Source organism: Chelonia mydas, chromosome 11, assembly GCF_015237465.2.
Source record: "Chelonia mydas isolate rCheMyd1 chromosome 11, rCheMyd1.pri.v2, whole genome shotgun sequence".
Classification (NCBI taxonomy): Eukaryota; Metazoa; Chordata; order Testudines; family Cheloniidae; genus Chelonia; species Chelonia mydas.
Genome location: NC_051251.2, coordinates 35,833,045 through 35,854,416, shown reverse-complemented (window position 1 = coordinate 35,854,416; position 21,372 = coordinate 35,833,045). Strand labels below are relative to the sequence as shown.

The 21,372-nt window shown below is 39.5% G+C and overlaps 1 protein-coding gene across 4 annotated transcripts in view; it reads right to left on the bottom strand.

Annotated features, from left to right (window-relative positions):
• The window catches only part of LOC102940288 (sodium channel protein type 2 subunit alpha), a 124,267-nt gene that overhangs the window by 17,472 nt on the left and 85,423 nt on the right, over positions 1-21,372 (bottom strand). For all 4 annotated transcript variants that reach the window (XM_043525358.1, XM_007056630.4, XM_043525357.1 and 1 more), the window contains exons 18-21: positions 13,742-13,862; positions 13,202-13,356; positions 11,256-11,429; positions 5,476-5,598 (exon numbers count right to left, since the gene is read on the bottom strand). In XM_043525358.1, coding sequence (XP_043381293.1) covers positions 5,476-5,598; positions 11,256-11,429; positions 13,202-13,356; positions 13,742-13,862 — 573 coding nt within the window. The remainder of the gene's footprint in view (positions 1-5,475; positions 5,599-11,255; positions 11,430-13,201; positions 13,357-13,741; positions 13,863-21,372) is intronic.

Below are 21,372 nucleotides of genomic sequence, written 5' to 3'. Positions count from 1 at the left end.
GAACGAAGGCCCCCAGCCACCTCTCTCCTCCCACATCTCTACTGAACCAAGATTGCTTGTAGAAGATTGGTCCCAGGCTGGGAAAGGACCCCTGCCTGTGTACTAAGAACTGTGAACTGCCTGCAACGTCCAGATGGGTGAGAAAAGTTGTGTGCTTCTAATTTAGCCTTGGTAAAATTTAGGAAACAGCTTGCAGTTTTTATCTTTTATTTCTTTTTGTAACCAGTTCTGATCTACTATGCCTACACTACTTAGAATCACGTAGACTCTATCTTTCTGTAGTTAATAAACTTGTTTTGATGTTTTATCTAAATCAGTGTATCTTTGGCTGAAGGGCTTGGGGAATTTACTCAGGTTAATAAGGGATGGTGCATATTCATTTTCTTTGATAAAATAACAGACTTTATGAGCTTGTATTGCTCAGTAAGTAGCTGAGCAGTACAAAGCAGTACATTTCTGGAGTGCAGGGGATATGTGGGGGTTGCCCTATATATAATTCAAGAGTGGCTGGGCATAGCACTCTGGTATATGTCTAGGGGTGAAGGATGACTTGTATGCTAGAGGCTGGGGTGAGTGGACACAGTGGCAGCTCACACAGCATAGTATACACCAGACTGGAGAATTAAGGGCGCACAACAATTCTACAGTCCAGATTTTACCCTGTGGGATGTCACAGAGGGGTATTCAGACCTATGGAAATTAACAGTTCAGCAATAATGTTGAAATAATTTCATATCTGAAATCAGTGATCAGAGACCTTTAGGACTCATTCAGAGGTAGCTCCCATTGATTTAGGTGGGCATTTTGGCTGTAAAAATAAGAGGGTGAAGGATTTGGTCAAGTTATAGATATTTTGAAATACTTTCCAACATTTTAAGTGATATTTAAAAAATTAAGCATATTCTTAACCAAATCTTTTAAGATCTCATGACCATTGACATTTTCACTTAAAAATAGGACTGCGCCATTTCATAAGCATAATAATTCCATGCATCAGGGAGAATCATTATGAAGATATAAAGGATCTGTTATGTGGGGAAGGCATTTGGCCTCAGGCATTTTATCTCATTACACCCAAGGTGTAGCTCTCTCTCTCTCTCTCTCTCTCACAGTTGCATGCCCAGTCATGTGTTTTCCTTCCATAATTGCTGCATTTCCACAGATGACCTACTTTTTCCTTTTTCAGTGTGAGTCCTGAAGCTATAGCACCAGCTCAAATTATGAATCTTTGACAAAGCACAAAATGCAAAACAAAGCATCAAGGAAAATATTGGGCTAGATACATCCTGTCTTCCATTAGTGTAAAAACTGGTGGACAAGTTCCTGGCAGCAAAAAGTTCTCCTGGGAAAACAAACCATCAGCGCAGAAAGAGGTCACTGACCAAACAAAAAAGAAGACAGTGGAGGGCCAACACTGATCAGCAATGAATGATGCTGGTCATGAAGTAGGAATAGCCACTTCATGAGTCAGCACAAGCCTTAAGTGTACTGCAGTTTGCATGATGACTCATCTGTAAATTAAAGTTTCTTCCTTCCAGCAAGAACATTGACAGAAAGTGTTAGTGGAAACACCACATGGCCTCCTTCAAGGTGAATCCCTTCTGTGACTCAATGGGCCTTGCTGGTCCGCACTGTATCAGGGATGTGTGGTAAATTGGGCTATAAAGAATAACTTGGCAGACTTTTAAAATGTGTAGAGCGGAATTTCCTGCACAAATATAAATAAAACTATATTAATGCTCACTGGAAGTAAGTATCAATTATGCTCATTGGTAAATAATATTGTACTGTAATATTGCTATTTCATAGATTCACAGATTTTAAGGCTAGAAGGGACCATTATGACATATAGTTTGAACTTCCCCATAACATAAGCCATAGAACCTCACTCAGTAATTTCTTCATCAATCCCATCATTTGAATTTGATCTATCTGAGACATTCAGCCTTGATTTAAAGACTTCAAGTGACGAAGAATCCATCATGTCCATAGATAATTTATTCTAGTGGTTAATTACCTCACTGTTAATTGCACCTTGTTTCTAGTCTGAATTTATCTAGGTTCAGCCACTGGATCTCATTATGCTATTTTTTTACCATCAGAAATCTCTTCCCCATGTAGATACTAGTAGACAGTGATCAGGTCAGTAGACTGTATTCAAATAATAGTGATCTAGGAAGAATTTACAACAGTGTAGGTAGCATGGGGTTCAGAGTCAGATTCAATCCTTTATGAAAGGCAGTGCTTTCCCCTGCTATTCTTTACTCTTCCACTGTAGCTCCTTATTGCACATATAAAACATTTTATTATTTAACAATCATAAGTATTTTATGGATTATCATTTTAGTGAAAATATTGAGGACATGTGCTTTTCCAGTATAGTTAGACATAACCAAAGTTATAGATGGAAAAGATCTGTTAGGTTTGAAGTAAGGAGCATAAGGTCCTTGGGGCTCCTCAGTTCCAGCGTGTCTCTGGAGGTGCAGAGGAATACATTTCTATCAAAAGTAAGTGTATGTTCTAGCCAGTCTGAGCAGAGTCAGAACAGAGTTTCAAAACAGTTGGCTGGGAAAGTTTGTGGAAGGTTTGCTCGACAAGACAAACCTCTTCCTGCAACAACTGCTTGAAGTCACAACACAAGATACAATATTTTCAGATATTTAAAATATATATTGGGTGGGTGCAAACTTTTTCACAGACAACTCTTGGGGTGAACTTTTAAACTTTCTGACTTGTCAACTGTGATGCTGGGAGACCAGGTGCCAGGTCATGCCTAGGCCTCACTGAACACTGACAGATGCATAGCAGAAAACCAGTTTGGATCACCTATGTGTTAACATTATTAAAATATATGTAAAGTTTATAAGAATGTGTTTAGTGTTTGGAATTTATGAAATGCTTGTAAGCTGCTGCATACATTAATCTTACTTACAATATCCATGTTATAACCCAAGTTATAAGGTAATTAAGGGTTTGTTTTTTAACTGTAAAAGTGTTTGCTATGAAACTGGACATCCCCATAGTCAAGAGAGAAGCATTACCAAGTGTGAAATGCTAGTTTTCCATAAGAGATGTCATCTCCAGCCCAACAAAAGACGGCCTATAGACACCATACGAACCACTGTGGAACATCAGTGGACAAAAGGCTTTGTTGATTGCTCCACACACAAACGAAGAGGGGACATGCACAAACCCTCAACCCACCACAGTTTGAACTCTGGGGAAATGGAATAAAAATCCGTGACCATTATCCTGCTTGGAATTTGGAGAGGGCAATGTTTCTAAGCATAATGGATCCCCAAGATGCTTAGCATGGGTTAGACCTAAAGGACATGTAGAACTTGCACATTACAGCAGCTTCTATTACTTTTTGAACTCTAAGACTGCAACACATTTGTGTGCACATGTTTACCTGCTTTAACCTTGTAAATAACTCTCATTTCTTTTTCCTACTTAATAAATGGTTAATTAGTTCATTATAGGATTGGCTATAAACATAGTCTGTGGTGTGAGATCTATGGTACAATTGACCTAGAGTAAGTGACTGGTCCTTTGGGACTGGGAGTAACCTAAATATTATTGTCATTTTTGCTGGAAGGACCATTTATCACAAAGGCAGGCTTTCCTGGGGGGGGGGGGGCAAGATAGACTGGAATGCCCAAAGGTACAAGGTTGTTATAGTGCTTGAGGAGTTCACACCTGACACTTGGTTGGTCAAATCTAATTATAGAACACACAACCAGTTTGGGGTTTGTGCCCTGATCAGGACCAGCTCTAGGCACCAGCAAAGCAAGCACGTGCTGGGGGTGGCACAATTCCAGGGGCGGCATTCCAGCCATCCTTTTTGTTTTGTTTTGTTTGTTGCTTGGGCGGCATTCCAGCCACCCCCCCCCCTTTTTTTTCCCCCTTGGACAGTTGTGCTCTCGGAGCTTGGGGTGGCAAAAAACCTAGAGCCGGCCCTGGCCTGGGTTCGTAATAGTCAGCCCTGAGATTGGCATGCATGGTCATGAGCCACACCAGGCAGTCTGACATCAACAAATACCCTAGAAAAATTGATGTCACAGAGCTGTGCTGAAGAAATTAAGAAGCTTCACAATTAGTTTGATAAATGGTTCAAAGACCATCAAAGATATTAAATTGTTTTGTAGATTGATTTTCAGATGAACCTACAGAAGATGAGTCCAATGTTGATAAATGCAAAGTAATGCACATTGGAAAACACAATCCCAACTATACATACAAAATGATGGGGTCTAAATTAGCTATTACCACTCAAGAAAGAGATCTTGGAGTCGTTGTGGATAGTTCTCAGAAAACATCCACTCAATGTGCAGTGGCAATCAAAAAAGCTAATAGAATATTAGGCACTATTAGGAAAAGAATAAATAATAAGACAGAAAATATCATAATACCGCTATATAAATCCCTGGTACACCCACACCTTGAATACTATGTGCAGTTCTGGTTACCCCATTTCAAAAAGATATATTAGAATTGGAAAAGGTGAAGAGAAGGGCAACAAAAATTGTTAGCATATGGAACAACTTCTCATGAGGAGTGATTAAAAAGACTGGCACTTTTCAGCGTGGAAAAGAGATGACTGAGAAGGGATATGGTAGAGATCTATAAAATATTGACTGGTATGGAGAAAGTGAATAAGGAACTGTTATTTACTCCTTTACTTAACACACAAACCAGGGGTCACCGAATGAAATTAACAGGCAGCAGGTTTAAAACAAACAAAGGAAATATTTCTTCACACAACCTGTGGAATAGGGGATGTTGTGAAGGCCAAAACTATAACAGGATTCAAAAAAGAACGAGATAACTTCATGGAGGATATGCCCACCAATGACTATTAACCAAAATGCCCAGGGATGCAAACACATGCTCTGAGTGTCCCTAGTCTCTGTTTGCCAGAAGCTGGGAGTGGACGACAGGGGATGGATCACTCAATGATTGTCTGTTCCATTCATTCCCTCTGAAGCATTTGGCATTGGCCACTGTCAGAAGACAGGATACTGGGTTAGATGAGCCATTGGTCTGACTCAGAATGGTCGTTCTTATGTTCTTAGGGCAAATTTATGTAATGAAAACACAAAGATCCAAACTTCTAACAAAAACACATTACAACACATGAGGTGGGAATTATATGGGATCAATTCAACTTTAACTTAGTACTGTACTATAGTTTTAGGAATTCACAATACATCCATGCAGTTGATAAGTCCTAGAGACCTACAGGAAAATTCCAAATCAGGTGGGAGGTAAAATAACCTACATGAGCATATTAATGTATGTTATATCATATGAATTTACAGAAGCAACTGAAGCCTTTTGCTTATCTGTTAGTGATAAATATGCAAGACATAAGATAATAGTGCAACATTTCTGCATGGATTTGTGATTCCCCATTCTGCATGCATGGTTTCTTTTTAGGCATGCATTATTTCAGGTTCTTTCATTTTGTCTTACCCTCATCCCTTCAAATCGTGACAAGGCTCTTAGAGGTCTCAAAGCTCTTAATGTCCTAAGGGATTTAATCGCACCAAGTTCTGAGTAGCCCAAGGCATTAGCTGTTAAGCTAACCAAAGAGACCTACATAAAAACAGAAAAGCAATAATGCTCATTCATCTTGTATATCCTCCTATACATACGCAAGGAATGGTGTGTGCCATGAACTTCCCAAGAAGAACGAAGGTTGTATCTCTTTCTCCAGGAATCATTCTATAACCTAGAAGAGATCTTTTAAGTCACCCAAAGTAGAACAGTAGTGTGTTACATGACACCTGTCATTGAAATCCTGTTGGCACAAGGATATAAATGCTTTATAAGTTCACACATAATTCTCAATATTCAGTGGAAATGAAGTCATACAGATAAAAAGAACCTCCAAAAATGCATCTGAATTTGAACTGCCAGTTTAGGATAGGACTTTTCAGAAAGTCCACAGATCTTGACAGTAATCCAAAAACTCTCAAGGACCAAATACAGACATGGTGTAAACAGTCACAATAGACAAGGATTAATTTGGCCCACAGTCAATAGTGACTTTCTAGTATCCAAAGTGTCTCACTCAAGAGCCATTGCTAGCAGAGCTGTTCAGAATTTTTGGCATTGTTGAAGACTGACAAATGAGAAATTTCTTATCTGATAATTTTCTGTTAGCAACTTCTCTCTGAATTCATTACTAATGGGCTAATCCTCCCCTCCCCCCAATCTGTGGAATTTGGAAATGGTCCGATGTAGCTGCTGGAGGATACAGAACTAAATTTTGTCCTTCAGCTTTGGTCACCAGAAGAGTTCTTCCACAGACAAAGAAACATTCCAGTAACCAATTATTAGCATTAAGACAAACTTGATATGACATATTAAATTGACCTTAAGAAAATATAAGTCTAAGACTCCTTTTAGAGAACAATTTCAATTTATATTCCAGTCATTTACCAGTCTACCAAGGTGGGTTGAATTCAGGGACAAATGGCTAACAGACATAAATTCATCAGGTAAAACATTTCTCATTCCGTTACACAGCTTTTCTCTTCATTCATTACTAATGGGAAGTAGTGAGCAATGAATCCCAGAAGTAGGAAGGGAAAGAACTATTATAGTAGAACAACAGGCAGGAAAGGAAGTTACTGCCATATAAAGCAAGAGCTTTATAAACTAAGGAGTTATGTGGGAACCAACCAAGTAGCACCCTCATACGAAACAATGCCTGTGTGAAGGAATGGAAAATTACTTTGCAAATCTTCCTCAGATGAGGCTCATATACTTCCTTGCCCCCCACCCTGCCCCCGAGATTTCTGTAAATAGTTTCTCAGATGCCTAGCATGCCAACTAGTGCCAGATATTTACATCTTGCCTGTAGGAACCTTGAGGCCCTAAGGCCTTGGCATTTCAGATAGAAGGAGATTAACAGGATACAATAGGCGTATGTATTCCATATGCTTCAGATGTATCTTTAGCGATCTAGCTTGAGAGTGCATTCTTGCCACAACCTTCCAAGGATTAGGAAAAAATGATGGGAGAACTATTTCTCAGGAATTGTGAAAAGAGGAATTTATCTTGATCAGAAAGGTTTGTGGACCTACATGAATAGCATTTTCCTTTTAACAAAAGCAGTGTGTTTCTTGCATGTACAATGTAGCTATTTATCAATTACAAAGTACCTTCTTGGCTAGTGGAGGTTTAGGAGGAGGACCACAACTCTCTCTTTTCCTCTTTTCTGTATCCTTTACATGAACTATCTTGAAAGGCAGCAGATTCTTTTCTACCCAGGACATTATTTCTATTGCCACAGAGAACCTTTGACCTCTGGTTACTCTCTGGTTTTGGAAGTGATATAAACATGCATGCCTCAATCATAAGCCAATCTGTCATGAGGAGGTAAGAGGAGGCTTCCTCTGCAAGTACGATAATTGCCCACTACGTGGTTTCTTGCATCTTCTACTGATGTAGTTAGTACTGGTCACTGTCACAGACTGAACTTGGTGGGCCACTGTTCTGAGCCCATATGGTCATGTGTGGGTTTTTTTTTCTTTTTTTGAAGACACTCAATAGAGGTGTTGAAGTTAGCCAAAAGCATGTGTACTATAAAACATTGGAAATTTCTCCATATTGAGTATGCTAAGTTCTAGAGTGAAAGTTGGCTTGGCTTTCAGCATTTTGTTTGTCCTTATCTGGCAACAAAGGGACATTGAAATGCAGTCTGAGAATGACACCTAATTTTGCACTGTATCAAGTGCACGATCCTATGTCCTCGGAAGGAATTTCAGCAGGTACATTTTGAGAAACTCACTCAAGGGATGAAGTTGATGCATGGCACCAATAATCCTAGCCATTGGAGAGAACTTATCCCTCCGGAAATGATTGATGCAATGTAATTTTAGATCTTTGCTAATCTTCACCATTATGGTAAAATTATTACCATACCCATGTCTCTTTTGGTATCTTGGAGAGCAATTCTCTGCATTAGGATCAAAAACTCTTCTTGGTTTTCAAGAACTGGTGGCTATGAATCCTTTCCAGCAGCTGTTCATTTATGAATGGGTCTGTTTCTCTGTTCATACTGATTAGCATGTTGTCTATGCGTGGTTATAGGTGCATATTGTGCAACCTTTGCCTTGCTGTGAGAACTACAGCCACTGAGAACTCTGGGTGCAGAGGGTGAATCAGAAGGACAAGTCTTGGACAGGAATTGTGAGGTCTCATACACAAATGTTCTTTGTGTCTTTGTTATGATGAGGATTTTGTTGATTTGGAGGAAAGTTTATCAAGGTTTCCTTGGAGGCTTCTGCTCCAGATTTTTCCCTCTGCCAGGGTAATACTCCCTTCAAGGATATCCTTGGAGTTGCTATGCTGGCTCTAAAAGTGTGGGTTGAGGCTTCTTTGCAATCTCAGCTACTACTTTCTCTAATGTTTAGCCAGATAGCTCCTTGCAATAAGTTTGAATGAACAGATATCCATTTAGGATAAACTATGGCTATTTATGGGTATAACATGGCTGACTTATAGCTACCAAGTCAGAATCTATTCATTGTCACAAATCACATCAAGGGTTTGACCAAGAGAGAACCAGAAATGTCTCGCTCCGAGCAAGTATCATACTTCTAGACAATGAGCCACTTGTTTGCCACAAAATAGGTTTTCTTTACTAAATAAAATAAAAATAAAAAGACTTTGGTCTGAATGGCTTTAGCTGAGGCTTTGAAATTGCTGTGCAGTGTGTCATCACTCATATAGTCTATGGGGTCTTTTAGAAGGAAGTCCCCTTCCAAAGGTGTGACTCTGTCTTTCATTGGTGGAGCTACTGCTGTACCAACCTTAAGCTCCCCAAATTTATGAAATGTCTTTGTTTTTATATAAACATTTTAGTTTAACCTCTGTTTAATTAGATATCCTCATCTGAATCTTATGATGCCCTCAAAGGAGACAGTGACAGGAAAACATGCATCTAATAAAAAGGAAGTTATTTTATTAATATTGAGTTCCTTGCAAACTGTTGACTGACACCCTCTCCTTACAAAGTCCTGAAGGATTTTTTGTTGATGCATCTGTGGTATTTCTTCCTCTGGCTGATTTCAGGGGGAGGTAGTACACTATTCATCCTGGCATAGGGACCACACAACAGAGGGAGGTGACTGGTCTCAATTGTGAAAGTAGCTGGCTAGATATCCTGGGAACAAGAAAGGCTGCCAGTTTGTTCCCAAAGGCTGGCTAGCATCCAAGTAAGTACTGTAGAAGCAACCTACTGCCACTTGAGGCTTTACACAGTAGATCAGGATCTCTTTGAATGTGGGAAAGGATTTCTCCCTTACTCTACTGTAATCCCATGAAGGTGCAGATTTGTGGGGAGTGGAATCTTCATGTGTCTGGAACAAGTGCTCCTAAGGCTTAAATGTGGAGCCAGCCTGTGGAGCAAGGGAGGGATGGAGCGAAAGAGTCTGAGCCTCTTTCCTTGGCGGAGCAGGGTTTATAGCTGATGATCAGAAGGCACAATTCCCATTCCGCTGCTGCCTGAAATCTGAGCCCCTTTTCCTGGCAGAAGGCCCTTGGGCTGAAAGCCAGACAGGCACATCTTCTATTAGGCTGCAGCCTGAACACAAGGACTAGGATTCTCCACATGCCTGGATATGCTGCAGGGTGCAGGAAGGTCGGTGAGCATGACAGAACACTGTGAAAAAGACACTGTACAGGAGAAAAGCCCCAGCAAACACTCTCTCAGGGGAAGTATGCAGAGGACATACTTCCCTTTGCCTTTCTGGGACCCAGAGTCTTAGACGTTTGTAGGACTTACCCCTGAGTATAAAGAGAATCCCCCAATTCATAGTAGGAGGAGGGGAAGCTGTATAGGTGCCCTGCTTCTTTCCCCAGGGAACTGAGGCCGCACTTCAGTATCTCGGGGGGAAGGGGCGGGCGCCTCTGGATTCTTTCAGGGTTTTTTTTCCTCCTCCAGTTCAGTTCTGTTCCAGGACTTACCCTCTGACTGTGCTGGATAGCTTCCTCCCTATCCTTAGACACTTTCCCCAAAAGCTCAGAAATACCTGATTGAGCTTTTCTGTATTGGAGCTGCAACTCCTCAGGGAAGGGTGGGGATGTGACATGTGGGACCAACTCTGAGCCCCGTACCCTGGCAGTGCAAGAAGGCACTGGCTGGTTGGGAACATGCAGGGCATAGTTCACCCTCTCTAGGTTCTGTAAGTGTTGCTTCACATAAGGAAAACCACTTAGATTTAAGCCAGGTGTTTGCAGGACAGCTCTGCCATAACTAAGTGGGTGCAGAGGACTTCATCAGGGAGGCACTGCAGCGTCAGGTCCACCAATGTTGTTATTTACATGATCCGGGGTCAAGGAGAAGGAGGAGGAAGATTCTAAGTTGCAGCTGCACAAAAAAAAGTAAAATAAAGGTTTTAAAACAAAATGGTCGGGAGAAACTGAACTGTCAACTTTTTCCACGGTCAGAGGCAGAAAATCTGGTGAGCTGAGCTGAAGGGCAGAGCTTAGTCCTGAAGTCTCCAGCAACACTGGACTGCCTTTGAGTTCCATGGGTGGGGGGATTAGCCCATTACTAATGAATGAGGAGATAAGCTGTGCAACAGAATCAATATTTAAATAAATGATATTCTATTATTGTTTAACAGTGCAATTAAAACTGTGATTAATCACAATTAATTTTTTTAATCGTTCGACAGCCCGAGTTGTGACACCTAGGACACATATAGGTTCTATATAGTACCCAGGGAATTCTCCCACAACCCCTAAGAGACTTTTCCTGGCCCGGGTATGCTGCTGCAGGAAAAAGCAGGGGACTGTGTTTTACTTTGAGATTATACTGATTAAGGAGTAGAGAATTTATCACAACTGTGGTTAGAGTATTAAAAAAAAGCCCCCCCAAAGAAACATGTTAACAAATATTAAAAATCCATACATTATAAAAATCACGATGATAAATGACATTCTTTCAAAGTGAAAAAAGGAAGAAAAAAAAGTATAAATGTACATTAATAACATAATAAAATGTCCAAAGAATATCAGCAAAATGTTCAAAGCTACTGTTGACTTTCAGTAATTTTTGCCTTCAAAATTGGAACTACTGGGGCCATATTGTGCTGAAAGTTTTTAAACAGCGCTCCACACTGGAATAAATTGAGAGTTTGGCATAAAAATCAATTACACAAGATAAGCGAGATATAATATTGTGAATTATGGAGCATGATGGACTTGTAACACAGTATATAAAAGAGAATACATACATCAACAATCAGGAAGTCCAGCCAGCACCAGGCATTAGTGAAATAGGTTTGAAAACCATAAGCCACCCATTTTAGAAGCATTTCCAGAATGAAGATGTAAGTGAAGACCTTATCAGCATACTCCAGCATGGTCTTGATAGTCTTGCGCTGTTCAATGTATATGTCTTCAAAAGCCTGTGAACAAATATTTGTATATGAAGTGCTTATATGACTTAACAATTTGCTATGTAAGTCAAAGGAGCTGAGAAAAATATCCAGTATGCTTTTTTTTGTAAGGTGGTATGCATATAACAGACCATAGTTTCCCCACTATCCACACATACTTTCTCTTCCCAGTTAGAACAGGAGGCACCATTTCTTCTTCACTTTTTATAACACATTCCTTCCTTTCATGCCTATTATTAGAGCCCTGCAAATCCGTGGACCATTTCTCCGGATTGTGGCTTGGATGAGGATACAAATTTTGTATCCACACAGGGCTCTGCAGCATACACTCTCCCAAATGGAGCAGCTGTCACCCAGCCCTCAGGCTCCAGCTCGTCTCTCTGAATTATGCAGCAGTGGGCTGTAATATGTGGCTATAGCTTGTTGGGCATTCTGCTCGGGCAGAGAAGGTAAACTACAAGAAGGTGGTGCAAACATATGCTCCTACGGCGAGCCAAGCGCCAAGTGCATTAGAGCTGTCGTGGCTGTGTAAGGGTGTCTGAGCCCCACACTGGAGAGCAGTGCTGCACACGAGGTCCCAGGATTGTAGCTTCCCTGGCTGGAGCGGGAAAAGAGGTACGGTGGGAGCAGAGTGGGCGGCGGGGCAGGAGGTCTCTGTGGAGAAGTGGGGGGTGGTTAGGCGTCGGGGGTTTGGCACAGCCTTGCATCACTGGTGCACGGTGACCTGTGGAGCTGTTAGTTAGAGCCCTGCAAATCCATGGATATCCGCTTTATATCCGCAGAGATCCACATCCGTGAATAGCGGATATCCACGGAGAATTTTTGTGGATCGGAGTACAGATACACATTTGGTATCCGTGAAGGTCTCTATTATCACATTCAGGCAAGATGAATGATGATCCAGAAAGCTCACTCCAGTAGAGCTCTTTGAATCTCAAACTCCTTTTCCTTTTCCCCTAGATAATAATAACCTGTTGACATTGGGATCTGAACTCTGTTAGCTACAACTATGTGTCAACATAGTTGCTACAAGCAAGATCTAGTCCTGACTATTGTGGACAGGGATTTTCTGATAACCACACCAATGAAACCAAGCTATATAGATTAACTAGCAAAGCAGTCTTCAGCATGATTTTATAACAGCTCTCAGGCAAAACTCTGTTCACATTTGTCAGGGAACCTGTGCAACAAACCTGCCAGTAATACATGCATTTAAGCACAATTGTAGGTAGTACAGTATATTCTATACTTCGTATGGAGCATTAACTATTGAAGCGTTTATGCAATACACCTGCTTTCATTCCAGCCTGGAACTAAACATTTGAATGAATCACTTCTGCACCTGAGACCTCCATATGATATTTCAACCTGCTGATGGTGCATCCTGGGTCAGTTGTAGTTCATTTATATATTACAGAAGCAGAAGGAAACTAACAATTCATATTCTATTTCTGTTTAAGGAAAATAAAGAAAAAAGTCATTAGCAGATAAAGAGTAAGTGAAGATATTTTGATGCGTGGCTCATATATCTACGTTCCTATTTCAATATACAACTGATATTCAGATATGCTTGTTGCATTTATAGCCATCAAGAACTTCTATATATACTACTTTAAATGCCAAATGTTTCTTTAGATAACTTCTGTGGAGGTACGATGACATTTCAGAATTGGGATTTTTTTTCAGTGGAAGAAAAACTATGCTAAAGATATCTATATGATTAATCACAGTTCTAAAGCTTAATGTTAACATATATCTCAATTGTTTCACATTACAATTACCAGAGCACCACTGCTGAGGAGAATCATGAAGACAATGAAGGTCTCAAACCAGTTGTGTTCAACTATCTTGTAGCAGGTTTTCCTAAGATTCCACCATATTTTTCCTTTCCCATCTTCTGTGCTGACTTGACAGCACTTGAACTTCCGTACACAGCCTGGTAAATGTGATATTAAGTTGTGAGACACGGAAATAAGATAACAATGTATTCTGAAGCATTAATTAACTGATACCCATTTGACTAACTCTAAAGTTATTCTAAGGGATGTTTGTAAACAAGTGTCCCCCTGAATTCTTCAGCACATTACTCTCACTTTTTGCAGGAAAAATAAGATTTGTGTAACATATTTTAATACCACCTATTAGGCACCATTGGAACCTGCAGAGCTGTATGCCTGCTGCAACACCTCTGAAGGGGATACTAATGCAAAAGGGAACTGGGAGCATAATCAATACCCCCTCTTGCTAGTTACTAGTACTGTTGGTGGGGAACAGTTTATGGAAGCAAAACACTCCACTAGACAACAATTTGCATCACTCACCTTCTGTAAAACAGGCTTCTGGTTCAAGAGCTTCTTCAGGTTCTATCTCTGGCTGTTCTCCTTCTTGAGGAAGTCCAATATCAACTGTACTACCTTCAGATGAGCTGGATGCATTTAGCTTCTGTAAATAAAAGCCCACATAACTGTTTTTTAACCAATACGTTTATTTTAAACAGAAAATTAATATTTGTAATGCATAACAAAATACTCTGCATGTATTTTAGAGCTCTTAAGTTAAAAGCATATTACATATGTAATGACAAATTGCTTTACTACAGGCAAGGTCACAAGATTAGAAATGAGATCATATGGATTTTTTTCCTAGTGAAAGTATTCTAATACCTTCATACAGGGAGTCACCAGAATAATTTGGCTATTTTCTGCACCACATATGAGAATTTTGAAATGAAATTTCAGTACGGTTAAAATTAGGTGCCCTCTGTACATTGTGCTTTTAGGTTATACCAGTCATGTTACTGTATTGTAGATTATACCTGTGATACTCAGACTGAGGCTCCCAAGCCACAAGTGGCTTTTTAATGTGTCTCTTGCAGCTTTTTGCAGCACATATTATAACACTGTGATCTAAATATTAACCAGTTTAAGTTATCAACCAATCAGGATGTTTTTACTATATTATTAACCAACTAACTGTAGTTGATAAAATAATAAAACTGAGTCAGTCATTTTGCTGTGAGAATAATATATAGATATATCATATATATAAAAACTAAATATTTCCCCATCATACTGTTTAAATATGAATAGCATATATACTCGTTCATAAGCCAAATTTTTTTTATAAAAAAGGGAAGCATCAGAAAAGGGGGTTGGCTTATGAACGGGTATAGAGAGGGGGAGAGGTCGGACACAGCCCCTCCCCCAAACAGAGGGGGCAAGGAGAGGCAGCATAGCCAGCAGAGCCAGAAGGGAAGAGGCGGGGCCAGAGTCTCTCTGCTTCTGGCCACGCTGCTCTCCCCCCAGCCTCCAAAGCAACTGCAGCTCCGGGGCTGGCAGGCTGCTGCGCCGCCACCCGGTTTGGCCTGCCAGAGCATGCGGCAGCCGCACCATCAGGCTCACTGGAGCAGCTCCGGCCAGGCCAGAGACATCTTCCCCTGGCCCTCCCCAGCTAAGGTGGGAAGGGATGCGGAGAGTGTGGGGGTCCCAGGCTAGGGGTGTAGTCATGTGGGGGGTGGTCACAGGGGTTACTCCCCCCAAAAACATTTCCCCAACAGTTGCTGTGCGGGCCCGTCAGGGTAAGCAGCTGGCACGCCGGGACACTTTGTTTACTTAGATTTACCTCCGTGCCTGCGGACACTTGAGGTAAACAAACCATCTCAGGCTGCCAGCAGCTTATCCTGATGGCCTGGGAGCCAAAGTTTGCTGACCCCTGAATTATAGCATCAGCTTATCAATGAGTCATAAAAATTTTCCATTTTGACTTATCCATCTTGGGGGGGTTGTCTTATAAACGAACCATACTTATGATCAAGTATATCTGGTATATAGCACTATAGTAAATGAAACAATGAATTCACATTACTGTGGCTCTTTTTAATAAATTGATCGCTAATTTGGCTCTGGAACCACTGAGGTCTGAGTATCACTGGATTATACTGTGGATAGCATATCATTTTCCCAACATTATGACCAAACCAATAGAAAGATGCATAGCAGTATTTTCATGTCTAATGTAGATGGCATTCTATCAAATCTGTCAAATCTAAAAGTTGATATTTAAACTTTTTCATCTCATTGACATGAAAACACATATTACCAGTTGTTTATATGTACTTTTAAAGTTTTTAGATTTTCAAAAGAACAGCACATTAATTTTAGAGCAATAGCCATTATTTTGCATTCTCTTTTGCCAATGCACTTATATAGTCTATTGTGCATTTTGAAACTACTTGTTACTCTGGTACAGTACACATACATGTCCAGTTAATACATAAGTAAGCAGAGATATTCATACTTTTAGGATAGCTGAAATGAAATCAAACACTTTTCAGAGAAAATTGTAATATAAGAATATTGTGTCAATGAACCAAAGTCAGTGATGTAATCCAAATCTTCAACTTTGTTCTTTTAGGCTAGGATATCATATGGTTATCAACGGACAAATGTGAGTACCATACTAAATAAAAGTAGTTTTTATCACAGCGTTCTATGACTTCTTACAATGTTATTACCATGTAGTGTATAACATCAGTAAAATGGCTGCATTGATAAATAGCTAATTTTATAAAAGGAATGATGTAAGCAGATTGAGAGTACATACTCATGTGGTGTTAATGTTAGACAGATGGTTGCTGCATTGCAGCATTAAAGACACCTTCTCTACTTCGCTGACACTTTTGAAGCTTAGGTTAGAGGCATTATTCCAAGGAAGAATGTTCTATTATTATGGAGCTTCACCTTTTTTTAGTGCTTGGAAAGAAAGTTAATGAAAAGAAAACCATTTTATCTCCTGTTCATCTTAATTTGTGAATACAGAAAGCAGACATAAGCTTATAAAATATTTTAATACTGAACACAAAATATAGTACATTCTTCAGGCTTAAAGAGAACTGATTTGCTTCTCACGTATTCTAGTTTTACGATGTTGTAATTCCACTGATTTCAATAGATTTATACCAGTGTAGTTTAAGAGGCGTGTCAGATTTATAATCCTTTAAGCGTAGCTCTTATATTGGTGAAATCAAATTGTTTACTGTAATTATATGAAATCGATTGATTCCCACAATTAAAACTGTTACAATTGACCCATCTAGGATGCCCAGACTTTGGGCCAAAATTTGATCACTTTATTTTAGTAATCCAGTTGAAGTCAAATGGGTGACTAGTATGAAGTGAATAATATTTGACGCTTTGATTATATTAGCAGATGTATTACTTTTGATTTAATTTTATATTGTCTTGTTTACAAATAAATCCTCCATTTCTAGCAAAACTATTTCTAGCAAAATATTTAACAATGCTGCATAAAGAAAATACACTAGGAAAACATAAATGTATTAGAATTTTTGCTTTTCAGGAAATCTTGGTTTCCTTAAATCAAGATTACCTAATCTTTCTGCAATATGCATGATTTACAAAGATCCCTTATTTGAATGGTGTCTGAAAGTGCTAAGCAAGTTAGCATCTAACATGCCAGAGTTTGCTACTGCCCAGAGGATAGACACCAGTCTAATCAGTGCAAATTTTGAGTGTACAGCCTATATGCAGGACTGGGCCTTTGTTAGTTGATGAGCTGCAAACTTAAAAAAAAAAATGCAGGAACCTCCAAACTACATAGCAGAGAGACTAGTGTCCATGATTAAATGCTACAAAATAAAATATTTCAAAATCTCATAGGACAGTGACTGTATTGTGGGGAAAATTGTAATAATGATTACAGATTCAAATATTCAGGAATTTTAAGTTCGCTGGTGCAGTAGCATTTTCAAGTATTGTTGTAGGAAAGGGGGATGCAGACAACTCTTCACTCAGAAAACTTTAAAGGTAAATGTGTAAGTGCTGTAACCCATCCTGGGCAGATGTATCAATGAGAAATGGCCCAGTGTATATGATACAGTGGATGGTCCTAGAGCCTGCCAAGTAGGTGCTTTGCGCTGACTGTGGGGGGAAGTGACCATTTGGAACAGGTCTGTAGAATCTGGGAAGCTAATGGAAATTCTGTGAGCAGTTTAGGGTCAGGATGGAACCCAGAGTGACTAGTTCTACTAATTTAAAATAAAGTAGTGGTATCTGAAATGTCTGGTACTAAACTGGACAAGGATATTGAAATCTGCAACACTAAAAATATATCACTTTTTTCTTACAATTTTCAAATTGTACAAAGAGGTGTAATGGTCAGTTTGTCTTATTTTTACCTAAACCTGTTCTCTTGTGTGTTCCCAAAGGAAGACTTACTGTCTTCTTAGGGATATATGGATAAATGTTCTCCTATAAATTCAGGATCTTTTCTCTTTCTACAAGTCTTTCTTCTATTTCCAAACCCTACAGATAACTTAGTATCTCAAAGAAGTGGACAGAGTCTTTTCACATGCACAATATGAATGTACCCTATGGGACATAAAAAAATTACTTAGCTGATTTTCACTCATCTAAACTTGCCCAATGGAAGACACAATTTTCTTCTCAATATCAAAAATACACAATGTTAACTGCAGCTCAGGCTCACTTGAGTGATACAGAAATAGCTGGATCAGGATAATCTCTGAACTCCTCTCCTTGTCACCTCTAGCAGTGCTGACTTTTTCAGGAGTTCTCTGTCCACTGGCCTTAATGCTTAGCAAACAACATATGGAAAGGTTTACAGTGATGAGGGCTTGACATGGACTTAACTTCTTTGATTTCCATGACCTATACCTTATGGACAAGGCTTAGAGGAAGTCCTGCAAGTGTGAAAAATTATTTCAGAGTGTATTGTGCATGTTATTTCAATGGAATATGGGTGCCTAACTCCTTTAGGCTTCTTTGAAAATCCAAGCCTATGCATATAAGACTAAATTCTGGCCTCCTGTCCATCCATGACCTTCACGGGGGAGTCAGTGGGAGTCCTATCCCCAGATATGTGGTCAGAAATCACCCAGTGTATTCTTTATGAAGATACATATATCAAATTTGCTGGAAATAGATATTGTGCAACACAAATCATTAAAGTAACAGAATTTAATAATTACATGAATTCAATTAGTATTCTAGTGTAATATATGCAAAATTACAGAAAATGCATTTTTGACACAGCAGTTTAGCTATTGTGAAATACTGCCTCTATAATGGTAAAACTGATGAGTAAAGGGCCAGATTCTATAGTTCTCAAGTAAGGGCCATAGAGTTTGGCTTACTGTGAATACCAATTATCAATTTCAGTAAAAGCCATAAATAAGATAAACGTCAAAGTATATTCCAAGTACATAAATTTATACCACAGCATAAAAATTACCTCTTAATAATACAATAAACAAATAACTTTAAAATCAAGGAAAATACTCTCTTTGTACACTGTGGAATTACATTAAGATTTTACTTGCATCATTCCAACCTGGGCAGCATTTATAGCAAAAATGCTGCAGCAATAGCAGAGCAAACAAAAATTATGAATTGGTTAAAAAGATAAATCGAAGTTTGAAAAATCTATTGTTCATTTTTGTAAAAGGAAAGTAAAGAGCTTAGAAACTCATCCATTGTGAAATGTGTTAATACAGAAGGAGGTCATTGCAAGAATGAATAAGTTCTTATCACTGAAGTTACATGAGATTTATTCTGTAAATATTTTAAAGACTGTTAGATAACTCAAAATGGAAGATTAGGGATAACCAGGATGAGAAGAGAACAAAATGATCAAGCAGAAACACAATATAGTATCACAATTAATTACCAGGAATATTAGCTATCAGTCTTTATTGATGTAGGGTAAGTATTTGAATTTTATGGATGGTAAATTGGGTCTTACTAGTATCGTCTCACAGAAAATCTGGTATGCTTCTTGTAAAGAGCTGTAATTATAATCACATGAGTTAAGGTAGGCAGATTTACAGTCTGCTTACCAAAATAATGAACAGCACCAATAGCAGTTGGTATTTGAAACAAAACAAACATATTTTAAGTTGTCTTGTCCTACTGAGAGTTCTGTTACTCTTCCACTCTTGATGTCATAGAAGATATATTTCCATAATATGCTGTTCCTGTATGTCTCAGACAAGATTACTCTATCAACAACTATATAAAAACAATTACCCAACTGAAACTTACAATGAGTCAGTATTATCTGCGGAAGGGAAATTTTAACACTGATATGTTCAACAGAAAAAATTATGTGTGAGAAAAGTTCTAAATATTGTAAAGATTACTCAATCCCTCTGTGTGTCTGTGTTTTTTTCATGTTGCGTTTTAATTGTGGCATTCTATATGGATGTTAATAAAACTAAGTACACATTAGAAGGTTGTTTATGAGGCAATATCTGCAGTAATGAAGATGTCAAACCATACAACTAAATTCATCAGGTCAAGAAAAGTTCAACATTCTTAAAAAAAGCAGTCACGGAAATGGCTCTCTAAAAATGGGATGGTTTAAAATACCGTAACACAAATAGCAGCTTTCAGTAACAGCCATTTTGCAGGTAGACAGCTAAATCCTATTCTCGCATGAGGCAGATGACACAGGGGTGCGAAAGAATGTTGCATTACTCTATCTCAGTGGTTCCCAAACTTGTTCCTCTGCTTGTGCAGGGAAAGCCCCTGGTGAGCCGGGACGGTTTGTTTACCTGCCGCGTCCACCGGTTAGGCCGATCGCAGCTCCCAGTGGCCGTGGTTCGCTGCTCCAGACCAAAGGGAGCTGCTGGAAGCGGTGGCCAGTACGTCCCTCGGCCCGTGCTGCTTCCAGCAGCTCCCATTGGCCTGGAGCAGCGAACCGCGGCCACTGGGAGCCGCGATCAGCCGAACCTGCAGACGCGATAGGTAAAGATACTGGCCCAGCCTGCCAGGGGCTTCCCCTGCACAAGCGGCGGAACAAGTCTGGGAACCACTGCAGTCTATCTGCATCCAGCACAACACCCTGGCACAAGTCAGGCCACTACCACACACTAACTTGTGGTTTAATATGTGGGGCACATTTTGGTATTAGCCTGGTTACTGCAGATGACAGCATACTGCAAGTCAGGTTGGGAGCAAGACATCTGTCCCCTAACTTGTAGACTGTGCCTGCCAATTTATAATCTAGGCATACCTCCAAGGCATTCAATAACTTCTTTCTCTGCACACCAGTATTCCGAAGAACTACATTTAGTCCACATTTTATACTGGACAGCATATATGCTGCCCTTTGTGATGCAATGCATCCCTAGATACAAACAAATTAATTATCAAAGACAAATTTTACCTTTGTTAACATACCTTTGGATATGTTAACAAGCCCATTTTGATCCTTATCAAATACTGAATTTCTATGTTTGAGAAAGTATGTAATCACTCAGGTTACAATAAACATATCAGAGTTAACTGTTAGGATATATCTACACTGTAGCTGGAAGCATGCTTCCCAGCCCAGGTAAACAGATTCGTATTAGCTCTGCTTGAGCTAGCACACTAAAAAATGGCAATATGGACACTGCAGCATCAGCATCTGAGCTGAGACCCAGAGGTCAGGTGGGCTTGGACCTGAGCGGCTAGTCTGTGCCACAACTATCATAATGCTATTTTTAGCCTGCAGGTTTGAGCGGTGAGAGATTGAGTCTGTGTAGCTGAAAGGGGAGAAGTGCACCCTGCTGCAGTGGAGACGTGCCCTGTGACACTATGTTCAAAAGTCAGGCTGCTCGACTGGAAGTTACAAAGAGAGAATGTTTTTTTCCTGAATAGCAAACTAAGGAAATTATTGTGATTCAGTGGTGTCTACTTTGACTTATGATATACAGACACCCTCCCTCCTACTTTTCATATAATATATGAAAGATACAAAAATACTGACATAATGTTTAAAGCATCATTATCCTGGTCAGCACACATAGGTATCTTTAAAATTTCACATTTACCAGTAACACCTTAAGTCATGCTTCAATTAGCAATACGATACAAGAGGAACAGCTCTTAGTTTAGGTTTTTAAATAGAAATGAAAAGTTGAAAGCAG